This window comes from Fundulus heteroclitus, unplaced genomic scaffold (assembly GCF_011125445.2).
Source record: "Fundulus heteroclitus isolate FHET01 unplaced genomic scaffold, MU-UCD_Fhet_4.1 scaffold_52, whole genome shotgun sequence".
In the NCBI taxonomy this organism is placed as follows: domain Eukaryota; kingdom Metazoa; phylum Chordata; class Actinopteri; order Cyprinodontiformes; family Fundulidae; genus Fundulus; species Fundulus heteroclitus.
Genome location: NW_023396945.1, coordinates 1,104,101 through 1,117,334, shown reverse-complemented (window position 1 = coordinate 1,117,334; position 13,234 = coordinate 1,104,101). Strand labels below are relative to the sequence as shown.

At 43.0% G+C, this 13,234-nt stretch overlaps 1 protein-coding gene across 6 annotated transcripts in view; it reads right to left on the bottom strand.

Annotated features, from left to right (window-relative positions):
• srpk2 (SRSF protein kinase 2) overlaps window positions 1-13,234 on the bottom strand; it is an 80,876-nt gene that overhangs the window by 10,973 nt on the left and 56,669 nt on the right. For all 6 annotated transcript variants that reach the window (XM_036132507.1, XM_036132508.1, XM_036132506.1 and 3 more), the window contains 7 exons: window positions 12,919-13,084; window positions 10,455-10,495; window positions 9,521-9,842; window positions 7,329-8,279; window positions 3,730-3,830; window positions 1,821-1,928; window positions 1,678-1,747 (listed from right to left, as the gene is read on the bottom strand). In XM_036132507.1, the coding sequence (XP_035988400.1) occupies window positions 1,678-1,747; window positions 1,821-1,928; window positions 3,730-3,830; window positions 7,329-8,279; window positions 9,521-9,842; window positions 10,455-10,495; window positions 12,919-13,084 (1,759 nt within the window). The remainder of the gene's footprint in view (window positions 1-1,677; window positions 1,748-1,820; window positions 1,929-3,729; window positions 3,831-7,328; window positions 8,280-9,520; window positions 9,843-10,454; window positions 10,496-12,918; window positions 13,085-13,234) is intronic.

Here is a 13,234-nt window from a genome sequence, read left to right as displayed (position 1 = left end):
GGTGTTCTTATTTTTTAAGAATGGTGTAACTTTTGCACACAGATTATTTTTAAATCACAATGGACTGAGAGGCAGTCCACCAAGAAACAGGCGAGACAATCACTCAACGATTTGTCCACAACGACAAGAAAAACATTTGGGAATATCAAGATGGGGTTTTCCAACCTCAGAACACCGTAGAAACCGTCAAGCATGATGGTGGCAGCATCATGCTGCGGGGCTGCTTAAGTGTCACTGGTGGTGCTGGTGGATTACACAAAGTGGACAGAAGCTGTTCAACTTGTCCTCAATTTAACTAACCTTACAAAAGCCAGCTGTATGTTGCTCCGCCTAGCTCCACTCACATCCATCTAGGACCTCTCCATAGGAATTGCCTTTAATGAAGGCTGGGTCTTATCTAAAACTCCTTGCATATGATTGGATAAGCCACTTGTCTGTCATCTTTATTGACGTGCTATTTCAACCACTCACACCGAAGCCAACCCATGACGCTGATGATAGCGACGCAGGAAAAAAAAAAAAATAATAATAATGTGTTTGCGGCTCTAGTGGCACGCATTTTATTGACAGTGAGCTGACAGGTAGAGGGGGGAAGACAGGCGGCAAAGCACCGCGAGCCGGAGTCGATTCCGGGCCGACCGCGTTGAGGACTAAAGGCCTCCTAATATGGTTCGCGCTAACCGCTAACCGCTCCGGGGCGCGTCCGCGTCTGCGCGTCCGCTGCAGACGCGGACACGCCCCGGAAAACAAAACTTGCCAAATCCGGTCGGGAGAAGGGCGAAAACATGGTTTCCACCAACAAAAGCCTTCAGAGCCGTTCTCTGATGTTCTTTTAATAAAACAATATTAGGTAGATTGGACAACACGGAAGAAATAGCAGCATCAATGCTAACGCTTGCTTCCTCGACGAGCCGCCATTGCTATCAAAACAGTCTCACGTCATGGTCGTGTCTCCACTACGTCACATCTATGAAATGCCAGCCCTGCGTCCTGATTGGCCAGACCATAAATTTGGTTGGAGAAATCACTTTCTACCGGCGGTGTCCCAGATGTATGTGAGTGGAGCTAGGGGGAGCAACATACGCCTGGCTTTTGTCAGGTTACAATTTAACAGCTACATTTTAAAACGTGGGCCCCTTTTGGCACCATCTTCCCAAACACGCAGCTTCTGAAATGGCCTCCATCTCAATCCTAATTAATTAGATTTATTTTGCTTTAAAGTCTAGACCTCGCCAGTAAACCAGACAGCTGTGCTGGTCTGATTGGAGAAGCCTGCAGTTCGCTAGAAAACGTGTGTGGTCGAAGCTTGCTAAGGAACAAGTAACGCAATTCTAGTGGGGGGTTAAGGTATATACTTGGGCCAGCATGTGTAATTTTAAACCCAATAAAATCAAACTTTGAAGCATCCTGTTCTACCATTTGTGAATGTCAGCAGTTATTTGTTGGATTATAATCCCAGACTGAGAAAAGAAAGATTCAAATGTATCCCCAAAGGCCGAGACTTACTAAAACATCCATGCAGGCAGCGAGTGTATGTAAACTTCTGACCAGCACTGTACTCGTCGTCTTAAAGTATAATCTCTAGTAGCCTAAATAACTCTACAAGTCCCCAGATTTCAATAGTATGGGGCACCTAAATTTACACAAATGTATAAAACATTTAATTTAAATACTCACCCTCATCACGGGAGTAGTCCTCTCCAGAGTGAGGCTCAAACAGGTAATCTCCTGTGGCCAGCTCGAACGCCTGACAGAGAACAACTTTAGAAGAGCGAAACCGACGGAGGATGTTTGTGTGTCGGCGACTCGCTTCTCCTCACCATGCAGGCGGTGCTCCAGATGTCCGCCGGCGTACCGTAGCCGGCTCCTATCAACACTTCGATGGAGCGGTACTGTCTCGTCTGGATGTCCTCTGTAAAGTGCTTGTGCTGTTCAGAAGACAGAAACAAGAGGGGAAAACGTTTGGCTTAACGTTGGGTTTGAACGTTCGTGATTCGGCGAGCAGAACAAAACCAAACCTAATCGCCTCTGGAGCGGTTATTATTTTCTGTCTGAGCGCGAGACGCCATGTCTGTTTTTCACCAACTGCTTTCTGTGTTATTCCTGCATGTTCCCTTATGTAAGATCAATGATAGCTGCTGCTGCGTTGAGGCTGCTGGATCGCGCCTGCTGGCAGCACATTCAGCCTTTCTTTAATGATTTCTGCTGCCTTGAAAAAAAAAAGAAAGAGACAGCCAAACAGCAGGACTGGCTGATGGTTGTTGTCTTTCTTACCCTTTCTCTTCTGCTCCAGTAAAACTCAACCTTAAATCCACATTCTGATGGTGCTAAAGCGACAGCAACTATTTACAGACTAGGAATTTGATTTTATGGTTCATTTTTCAAGGAGGTGCGTTCTGCATTTGTTCACAGTGCCAGTGTTTGGAAACTATGTTTCTAAAGGGAGTTACGTCCCCAAAACAACGTGGAAATGGACAAATAAATCTTCATATCTTTTCCCCTCATGCTGGGTCACTCTACTGTCACAGCCTAAGAGATATTTCTGTGTCAAATCAATCAAACGCCTTGTAAAAGTAAAAACGCCCCTTAGGTTTTTTTCCGATTGTGTCTCATGACAACCATAAAGGTTACAAATGGGATTTTATGTGATTGACCAACATAGAGTGGTGCGTCATTATGAAAGTGAAGGAAAAGTGAATATGACTCTTCCAATTCATTTTCAACAATATAAATCTGAAAAGTGCGGTGTGCATTTATTTTCAGCACCACGGGGTCAATACGCTGTAGGGACAACTTTTTGCTGCAATTAAAGCTTTAAGGGTTTCAGAATACCATTCTATCAGCTTTGTACAGCAGTCGCTGGCCTTTTTACCTTAGAGTGGGCCATTTTAAAAGATTGCTGTGCTTTGATTTAAACTATTCCCTTGTACCCGTACCTGTTACTGTTTATGGGATTGTTCTATGTTTAGCACCATCCATCTCAACATCTCTGGGCCCAGCAGAAGAAAAGCATCCCCACAGCATGATGCTGCTGCCACCAGATTCTGCACTGGGGATGGTGTTCATTTTCCTCCACACATGGCGTCCCGCCAGTAGACCTCCCCCTTCTTTCTACTTTCATTTGACTAAACAGATACTTCTGAGTTGTCCAAATATTGGGATATATTGTTTGATAATTTAACCCTACCTCAAACCTCTTCACAGCTTCACTCCTGACTTATCTAGTGGGTTGCATCAGAGAATAGCTGGTTTTGTGCTGGTGGCTTCCTAACTCGTTTATTTTAAGATTTCACAGCAAAAGGCGTCTAGTACCAAAGCATACCACACTTTTCAGATTTTTCTTTGTAAAAGCTTTTATAGTTTCTATCACATAAAATCCTAATAATACACAATGCAGTATGTGGTTGTAAAGTGAGATAAGGTGGAGGAAAAAAGTCTGAGACAGTTTAAATACAATACTTCTGTAGGCTCATTTTGTGACCATTAAAAATGTATCCTACAACAAAAAACAAAAACAAATCGCTGTTGCCTGTCATGGGCAACAATACGCTCCATAGTTGTTGTTTTTTTTTTTTTTTTTTTAATATCTGCGTTTGACAATTACGGCTAAAACTTTAAATGCAGTTTCCTTTTTCATTTGATGATATATAAACTTATATAGAGCAATGTGAATCATTACGTACCATATTTTAAAGCAAAATATGTTAAATCCCACATGTTTCCTCTTACCACCCAGCAGGCGTTTCCCAGGTCAGCGATTTTGACCCTGATGGAGTCAGCGTTGCGGGGGTCTAGTGGGTTGATCAGGAGGTCCGCAGCTCTGGCCCTGACTGGGTGTGGACAGAGTTGACGGTTAGCACACAGCTACAGAGCTCAGCACATAATAGAAACATCGTCAAACAAATCGGCTTTTATTGCAGTTTCTTTCATTTTCATTTCTTTAAAAAAAAAAAAATCCCATTTTTAATTTCTGTATGTTTTTTTTAGTGGGCAAAACGAGTCCTTGTTAAGAAATTACTTCTTTTAACAAAATAATTTTCACCCTGAATAATTCCTATAAAGTGAAATATTTTGAAAAACTAATATGATCAGAATGTTGAGGGCACATGCCATTTACGTAAGATGTGTGTTAAAGTCCGAAAATGGCCACAAAAAATTAAAACTACATTCAGAACAGTTTCAAATTGTTTAAAACAAGTGGGACTGTGATAAATGAGGCAGTGGGAGAATTCATGTTTATCCTACTACCATGTACTAGTCTGGGAGGTAGACACTCTGTCTACATTTAAAACCAGGCTTAAAACATTTTCTTTTGGTAAAGCTTATAGTTAGCTCAGGATAATCTAATTCACTCTATCTCTGTAGTGCTGCTACGGGGTTAGGCTGCTGGAGTACATAATGACCACTTTCCCTCTCTCTGCTACATTCTCCTACTACTCTCCGATTTTGCAATATTTGTTGCTATTCAAACTTTTAACTTTATTTTCCCTTTGTTTTTTTCTCTTCATGGAAGCTACATCTGGCCTGACATTCTGTTTAGCTGGAACACCATCCTGAGGGGCAGATCAGCTGAGCTACTGCTGTCAACTTTATGTTATCCTGGAGCTGATACAGTCGGTCCTGTCCTTCAGTGGTTGCCCCTCTTTCTCTCGCAGACATAGCTATTGACTGAGATTTTTCTATAACTAACCGTTTGTGCTCTGTTTTGTACTTTAGATCTGAAAACCAACTCAGCTGTGTTTCTCTCCTAGATGAAGCCACTAATAGAGCTAAGTACTGCCATTACCCTTAAACCTTTCTCTGACATTGAAAGGATTCGTAGATCAATGTGTGCTGTGCACTTTTGTGTCTCTGCTCTGTCTTCTGTAACCCCCAGTCGGTCGAGGCAGATGACCGTTCACACTGAGCCTGATTCTGCTGGAGGTTCCTTCCTGTTAAAGGGGAGATTTCCTCTCCACTGTCTTCATACAGGCGAGGCTGAATGTTGCAAATCCCATGCGGTAACCCTTCTAACTAGGGGTGTAACAGGATAAACACAGTTTTAAACACCACCTAGAGCTTCAAAGCTTTGAGACTCATTCACAACAGAGGTTGGTATTTCACGTTCGTGAGTTGTCAATATATCTATTATTTGTAAGGACTTAGAAGGTAATCCTTATAATATGCTCTCAGCACTCTTCCTTGTAGGTAAAAACAATCATAACGTCTCACAGGTGACTTGTGATTGGTATCACACAAGGTGTTCAGCGTTTAAACTGGATAGAAAATACCCATACATGTGCATTTTTCATATTTTGTCAAGTTGCAACCAAAACTAAGATAAATTATTGGTACTTAATGTTGTAGACTAACATAAAGCGACACAACAGAGAAGCAGAAGGAACATGACACGTGGTCTTAAAAATAAAAGTTTGAAAGATGTAACACGCATTCTTTTATTCAGCGCCGCACTGAGTAGAGAGCCACTTAGTCGAGCCATTCTTCATCTTTCTACCAGTTTTGCACATCGGGAGCCTGAACCATTTTGCCCATTCCCACTCCCTTAATCGCGCTCCATCTTTTAACTCTGACGAGCTTCCATCCCTCTGCTGAATAAAAGCCACAGCATGATGCTGTCACTGCCTTATTTTGCCGTGGCGATTATGATAAAATGCCAACATTTTCCTCCAACAGAGCTACCGATCTCTGCAGCTCCTCCAGAGTTTCCGCGGGGTTCTATGCTGATTCTCTAACTAGCGTTCTGCTCTTTTATAACCTAACCTTGCTTTAAATTTCTCCAGAACTTTCTGCCTGACCCGTCTGCGTTGCCACTTGGTCTTCATGATGCTGTTTGTTAACTGATGGATTAACACAGCCTCCTGCTGCATTTATCATGAGATTACATCACACAGGTGGGCTCTTATTAGTCCAACTATTTATTAAATTGGGAACATCTGAAGGCAACTGGGTGGACTGGATTTTATATAGGGGTGCCTGTGTAATGGGGGCTGAATAGAAATGCACACCACATTTCCAGATTTGTATTTAAAACCCTGTATCATTCCACTTGCACACTTACACAAAACTTTGTGTTGGTCTATCACACAAAATCCCAATAGAATACAGTTAAAGTTGCTATGTGACAACAAGGTTTAAACTTTAAAGGGTAGGACTATTTTTGCTTTGCACTGTCTGTGAGGTGCAAGTGCTGTGAAGCTGCAACCTGCCTGAGATGGAACAATGGCAAACGAATGGATTCTGAACAGCAGTCTTAAGGTGAGACGCATGTATATGCGTATATGTATATAATCAAGCTCCATCATATATCAGAGCTCTGATTACCCCGTATGTTCCTAACAGAGCACTTCGCTCTCAGACTGCAGGTCTGCTGGTGGTTCCTAGAGTCTCTAAAAGTAGAATGGGAGGCAGATCCTTTAGCTATCAGGCTCCTCTCCTGTGGAACCAACTCCCAGTTTTGGTCAGTGAGGCAGACACCCTGTCTACTTTTAAGACTAGGCTTAAAACTTTCCTTTTTGACAAAGCTTATAACTATTGTGGCTCATGTTACTCTGAGCTACCTTTATAGTTATGCTGCTATAGGCTTAGGCTACTGGAGGATATCAGGATGTAATTTTCTCACTCTATAGAGTTCTACTGTTCTTCAATTATGCATTATGTGTTGTCATTTCTGCTTTAACTTTCTGTTCTCTCTCTCTTTTTCTTCATAGTAGGTACACCTGGTCTGGCATTGTGTTAACTGTGACATCATCCAGAGAAGACGGCTCACCCGCTACTACCATCTAATGTAGAACAGATTACTAGATCAATGTGTGCTTCTGTGCTTTTTTGTTTCTCTTGTTGTGTCTCTGCTCTGTCTTCTGTAACCCCCAGTCGGTCGAGGCAGATGACCGTTCATACTGAGCCCGTTTCTGCTGGAGGTTTTTCCTTCCCGTTAATGGGGAGTTTTTCTTCCCACTGTCGCTTCATGCTTGATCAGTATGAGGGATTGCAGCAAAGCCATGTACAATGCAGATGACTCTCCCTGTGGCTCTACGGTTCCCCAGGAGTGAATGCTGCTTGTCGGGACTTTGATGCAATTAACTGGTTTCCGTATATAGGACATTTTTGACCAATCTGTATAATCTTACCCAATCTGTATAATATGATTGAACTTGACTTTGTAAAGTGCCTTGAGATGACATGTTTCATGATTTGGCGCTATATAAATAAAATTGAATTGAACTGAATGTAAACCGGACCAAACATAACGAGAGGCAGAAATAAAACAGCTAATAAAATCACCGCGTCGGCTGGATATGCAGACTGAACGCTGTTCAGCTATACCTCACCTTTTGGTGTGTCTCCTGTGCTTGACGACGACACAGTGCGACTACGGTCTGCGGTGGGGCTATTTGTGGAGGGTTCTGTCCCAATGTTCACTGTCCCCACCGCAACTGGGCTTCCAGGCTCAGGCTCCGGATCCAAAGGCAGGTCAGGGAAGAGGGGCAACGCGGCCCGATGCTGTTCGCTGGAGCCGTTGGTCAGCACCGGCTCAGCCACTTCGCCGTTATACATCTCGTACCCGGAGCTGAGCGAGATGTCCCTGTCCGTGTAGCTGAGCTCGGACTCCACCAGGGGGCAGAGAAGAGGCTCCGGGATGGGCGATGGAGGCGGGGACGTGCCGGGGTTCAGTCTTAGCGACTCGGAGACCAACAAAACGTGCCCGTTAGTTTTGGCTGAATTCGTTTTGTTGATTTGGGGTTTAGCTGGAGAGGTGCTGTCTGTGAGGAGGTCTGCCGTGTTCGTTGTCGTCGTTGTATCATCGTCGTCGTCGTCTTCTTCGTCGTCGTCGCATATCTCCTCTCCCTCCTGCTCCTTTGAGTCCTCGTCTTCCACAGCTGCCCCCTCATCTGTTTTGCTCTCAGTCTTTGGTGCCTCTGTTCCAGTGTCTCCATCCTGTTCCTCCTCTTGCTTCCTCTCCCCTTGCTCTTCATTTTGATCTTCCACTTCCTTTTCCTCCGTCTCCTCCTCCTCTTCCTTCACATTCTCCTTCTCTGCCCCTCTCAGAGGCTCCTCCTCCTCCTTTCCCTCCCCGTCTGCTTGTGCAGACTCTCCATTACCTTCTTCTGAGGTGGGGGGAATGGAGGCATCTTTTTCAGCGACAGGCGTGGGCTCCTCCTCTTCTTCTTCTTCTTCTTCGTCCTCTTCTTCCTCTTCTTGTTCCTCTTCCTCCCCCTCCTCCTCTTGGTTATCAGCGGGGATTTGCGGCGCTTCACTTTGCTCCTGGGGAGGCGCTGCGCCTAATATGAAGAGAAGGGCAGAGAAACGGTGAGTGGGTGGGAAGGGGATAAACAGTGAGTCCAGTCAAAGACAATGTAGGCAGAGGGAAAAGGAGAATGGAAAGGCAAAATAAAGAACATGAAAGAGACGGGGGGGTGGAGGAGGAGGAGGTAGACGGAGAAAACGTCTGTTTCTATGAATCAGCTTGGCCCCTCATACGCCATAGAAGCAGTGTGGGCTAAGCGTTTGGAGCCAATCCACATCCTTCCCATTCACAGGCTGCACCAACCTGCATCTACATGCTTACATCCCGAATCACAGTCAAGATGTTTCCTTTTACCCCGACACCATTAGGATAGCTGTTTGATTGGCCGATTGTTTTTAACTACTGTTTTTAGCTCTAATTAGACCCCTGAGGGGTCACTAAAGTATCTGAGGAAATGTTATATTCTATTATATTCTTATGTATAGTCAGTTCAGGTATCTGTCTTAAGCCCCACCATATGCTCCCTGCCACAGACCCGGCTTTGAAGTACATTTCACAAATTTCTTTCAGAAGCTTGATGTTAGTGTTTGATCCATTCTTCTTGTGTTTGGGATCACTGTCCTGCTGGAACCCCCATTGATGTAAACATTTCAACAATCTAGCTGTTGATGTGAATTTGAAAGGTAGCCCGCTCTCTTTATTCTGTCACCCACTATCACAGGCAGCTGAGCATCCCCACAGCATGATGCTGCTACCACCGTGCCTGACAGCTGGTATGGTGTTCATAGGTTTGAGAGTCTCCCTCTCAGGCCATGTTGATGCTGAACAGGCCTCAGATGCAGATTCTAGGCCATGAGAGGTTTGAACCCTGGAGGCTCCTGCTTTACTTTTGAACATCCCGACAAATGTTTTTTTTTTTTTATGAGAAATTAATCTTCAAACTGAGCTATGATCTCAAACACTGGTTTAAGGAATGACACCCCTGACATCAGCCATTTTCAGAATGGCCCAGAAAAACTATCTATTTAAATGAGTGCCACCATTTCTAATGAGAAAAGAGTTCAAATGTCCATCCACAGTTATTCCAGAAACTTGTTCATGGCAAGAAAAACTGTTTTTTCTTCAACTATGTAATTTTATGTATAATTTTGATCATGGGACGTTAGAAAGAAATCAGACAATTCAAACTTGTGTGCCTAAATGATAACTGTGTGTAACCTAGGACAGATCACATATTACTGACTGGGATGACGCTCTTTACCAATGAAGACTCACATGTATGATTAGTCAACCTGATGGGCCTCTCTCGTTCTACTCCCTCCTCCTCCTCATCCTCTCCGTCCTCCTCGTCGTCGTCGTCATCGTCGCTCTCTCCCAGAGCTATGCTGGGGCCCAGAGAGGCCGGCGGTGGCTGCAGCAGCGAAGGCAGGTTGTGTTCATCGTCACCTTTGTCCCCGGATTCTTTGGCCCTCTCTTCCTTGATCTCCGCCTCTCGCTCCAGGGCTTCGATCTCCAACATCCGCCTTTCCAGCAGCTCGGCTTGCCGCTTCTGTTTCTTCTTCAGCTTCTTTTTCTTGTTCTTGGAGATTTTACCCACCTGGGGTAGAAGGGGAAATTATAAATAGGGAGGAATCAGAGGCCAAAATGAAAAAAATACCTTAATATAAACTGTATAGCATATCTAGAAATATTGCTGGTAAATGATTCAGTTTCAGCCTTGATTTTGACGCCTGAGAAATGATGCTAAAATCTCTATTGCACAAACCAGACCTGAACAGTAAAGGGGCCGTCTGATGAAACCACACCCACAATCATGTATCTTGTTCTGCCGCCCCTGTCTTTCATACACATGTGGGTTTAGGTCCTTGAGAAGGAAACCCTTTTAAAACGCTTCCCTGATTATAGAAAAGTCAAAAGTTCTCCTTGTACGAGTGGCATGTAGACAGAGAGATAAATAAACCCGCTTGTGTGAATAAAGACTGCACTCTTTTGATTAATCTGGATTTGTGACTCCCATTCAGTAGGTGGCAGCATGCATCGTTTTATTATCCGTTTTTAAATTTCCCCCAGCCTCCCCGGTGCCGTTTCATATGAAACTGTACGGATTGAACCAAAGCATGTAAAAGGCTGGATGTTTAGCTTTTTTATGCTGTGTGTGTGTGTGTGTCTGTGTGTGTGTGTGTGTGTTTTCTTCTTAGGTCATACTCACATCAGCTGTACTCACCGGTTTGAGCTGGGGCGCTGTGCTAACTGAAAGATACGGACAGAAAGAGAGTAATGAGTGGTTTCAAAGTCTGATCATTTACCAGTCAGGATCTTTAGGTTAAGTACTGATCCCAGCCAAACAATCCTGAACCTCAATGAACTGTATTGGGATTCTATGTGACAGAGCAACAGTGAGTAGTGCTGAGCCTCCAACACTTGTCAACCTCTATACCACCTGAGCTGCGGATCTCTGCAGCTCCTCCAGAGTTACCATGAGCCTATCAGCTGCTTCTCTGATTAATGATCTCCTTGCTCGGGCCGTAAGTCTCGGTTAACGTCCATCTCTTGCTGGGTTTTTAGCTGCGCTGTACTCTTGACATTATTCCACTGAACGGTGCACTGCAAGGAGCTGAGATCAGCTTGCAGTCGACTTCCTTTTATTTCAGACAGTTAGAGTAAAAGGAGCCAAATACAAATATAGGCCACACGTTTCGCATTTTCTTATGACGTTCTTTAAGCCGTGTGTCATTTTCCTTCCACTTAACTATCATGCACTACTTTATATTGGTGTGTCACATAAAATCCAGGGGGGATACATTGACATCTGTGGTTTTTGCCTGGAGTTTAAAGGAAAAACAATGACAAACAAATGAAGAAACATTACTTGGACACTCCCGCTGCCTTACTCCCTCATCGCCGATCAATGAAAGCCTTCAATTATTTACTGCAACCTTAAACGCATTAGATAATGTTGGTCGTACACATTCGCAAACACTCTGCATTGGTGGACAACATGCATATGCCATCAATTCTGCTAATCATTGATCATTTCAGAGGGATCTAGAGAAGGACTTCATCCTTATTAGGGGAAAAAGAATAACATACTGAATCTTCTAGGTTTATGAAATATTCTGAAATGTGCGCTCTGCGTTTTCCTTCTTTGTTATTTTGAGAAAAACCTTCAGAACTACGTTTGATCAAAGGACCAGTGGAAGATGCTGTACGTTTTGACACATGACTGCACTTATCTTAACATAAAAAGAGTTAACTTACTCCGTTCTGCGGTCACAGACAGACTCCACCACCACAGAGTACTTCTTGTTTTCGAGGTTGGTGGTTACATTCCCTTTCATATGTACAGATACAAGCTGCTCAAAAAGACCCGACTGATGCAAGCGACTGACAGCTCATGCTGGGGTTCAGCAAGAGGACAAGGTTCATATAGAGTTTTTGTGAAATTTTTGTATTTATTTATTTTTTTCCCTAGCAGGGGAAGTTGTTGCAGAGAGATGAAGAAAAAGCAAGAAAACTCCTCAAAGTACCTAAAAGGAAGCAGCTGAGGAAGCACAAAAGGCCCAACTGTGAATCCGTTCTGTGTAACAAGAACTTTAATAACGAAACAGGATGCTTTTGCAAAGAAATCTGCTTCATTAGAAGTTATGAATGTTTTCAGGCTCATGAATATGTTCTTCAAATGTTGATTTGATAATCAGGATCATCAGTAATTTTACTCTCAGGTGTTCACATTTCAGCAGAAGTCAAAACCATTATTAAGACGCTATAAACATACATTCATGCAGGGATTTCTTTATTCCCACACCTGAAAAGGCTGAAATAAATCACTTTTTTATTGTATTTTACCTGCAGAACAATAAAGTAAATGTGCAATATTTTCATGAAATGAACAAAGTAGTCTTTTAAAGAGCATTATCTGTAAATCATGGCAGAGCTGAAATATAAAAAGATTTTGGACATTTTGCCTTCTTGAAATAAAGTCCTAATTTTTTTGGCTTCATTGTTTTCTATTTCTAAGTCCAGATATAAGTGTCAGTCTTCTCAGCTACAGAGATGAGAAATAAGTCACTCTTTCTTCAAAAACGCTTGGTGCATTAAGCCAGGTTGAATGAATGGGTGCGACTAAATCTATTTAGGCAGAATGTTTGTGGTCCTGTTTACTATTAAATTAAAATGAATGCAAAAAGCAAAGCTACTAAATTATGAATATTTTATGTTGTACCTTTCATTTTAAGATGATATCAGTTTGTTGGTGAAAATTGTGGTATGGAAAATTTGTACCATTGAACTCAGGGGCCACACAAAGTCTCTCTGAGGGCCCCTGAGCCCAGTTTTATGGATTTTGCTCCTTATAAAGTTTGTTTTTTCTTTAACATAATAGCTCTGGTTTCTTTTGGTCTGTAGGTGACATAAATTAAACTCAGGTATAAAATGTGGATTAAGAGACATTTCAAAATATTTTCAGTAAGAAAACCCTGCAGAGTTGAGTTAGACAAAACATGTAGCAGATTTAGATGTTCCTTTAACTTTGCATAAAGGATGCAAACAGGAAATAGCCCCTAAAGCTACCTCATATATTTACCATGCAGCTAACACCCAAACATGGATGTGTCTTTGCATGAGGCAGGTTTTCCAAAAGAAGCTGGTTATGATTATAATGTCTGTGTTGCTACCGGCTGATCCGGATGGGGGCGGAGCTCCAGCTTTCTGCCATTCAGTCGCCTCCATGGCCATGCGCCTCACGAATACGTCGTCTACACACATCAGGATGTTCTCGGGTTTGATGTCTGTGTGGATGATTTTACACTTCGTGTGGAGGTAGTCCAAACCCTGCAAGACCTGCAAAGATATTTTGATAAACAGAGAAAGATGATCAAACTTTGTTCTGGGAGCCAAACAGAACCCCATCAGTACCGGGATTGCTGATTTTTCCTCCTTGATTACATTTACATTTAATAAATTTACTTTTCTTTTAATGAGTTGGATTAA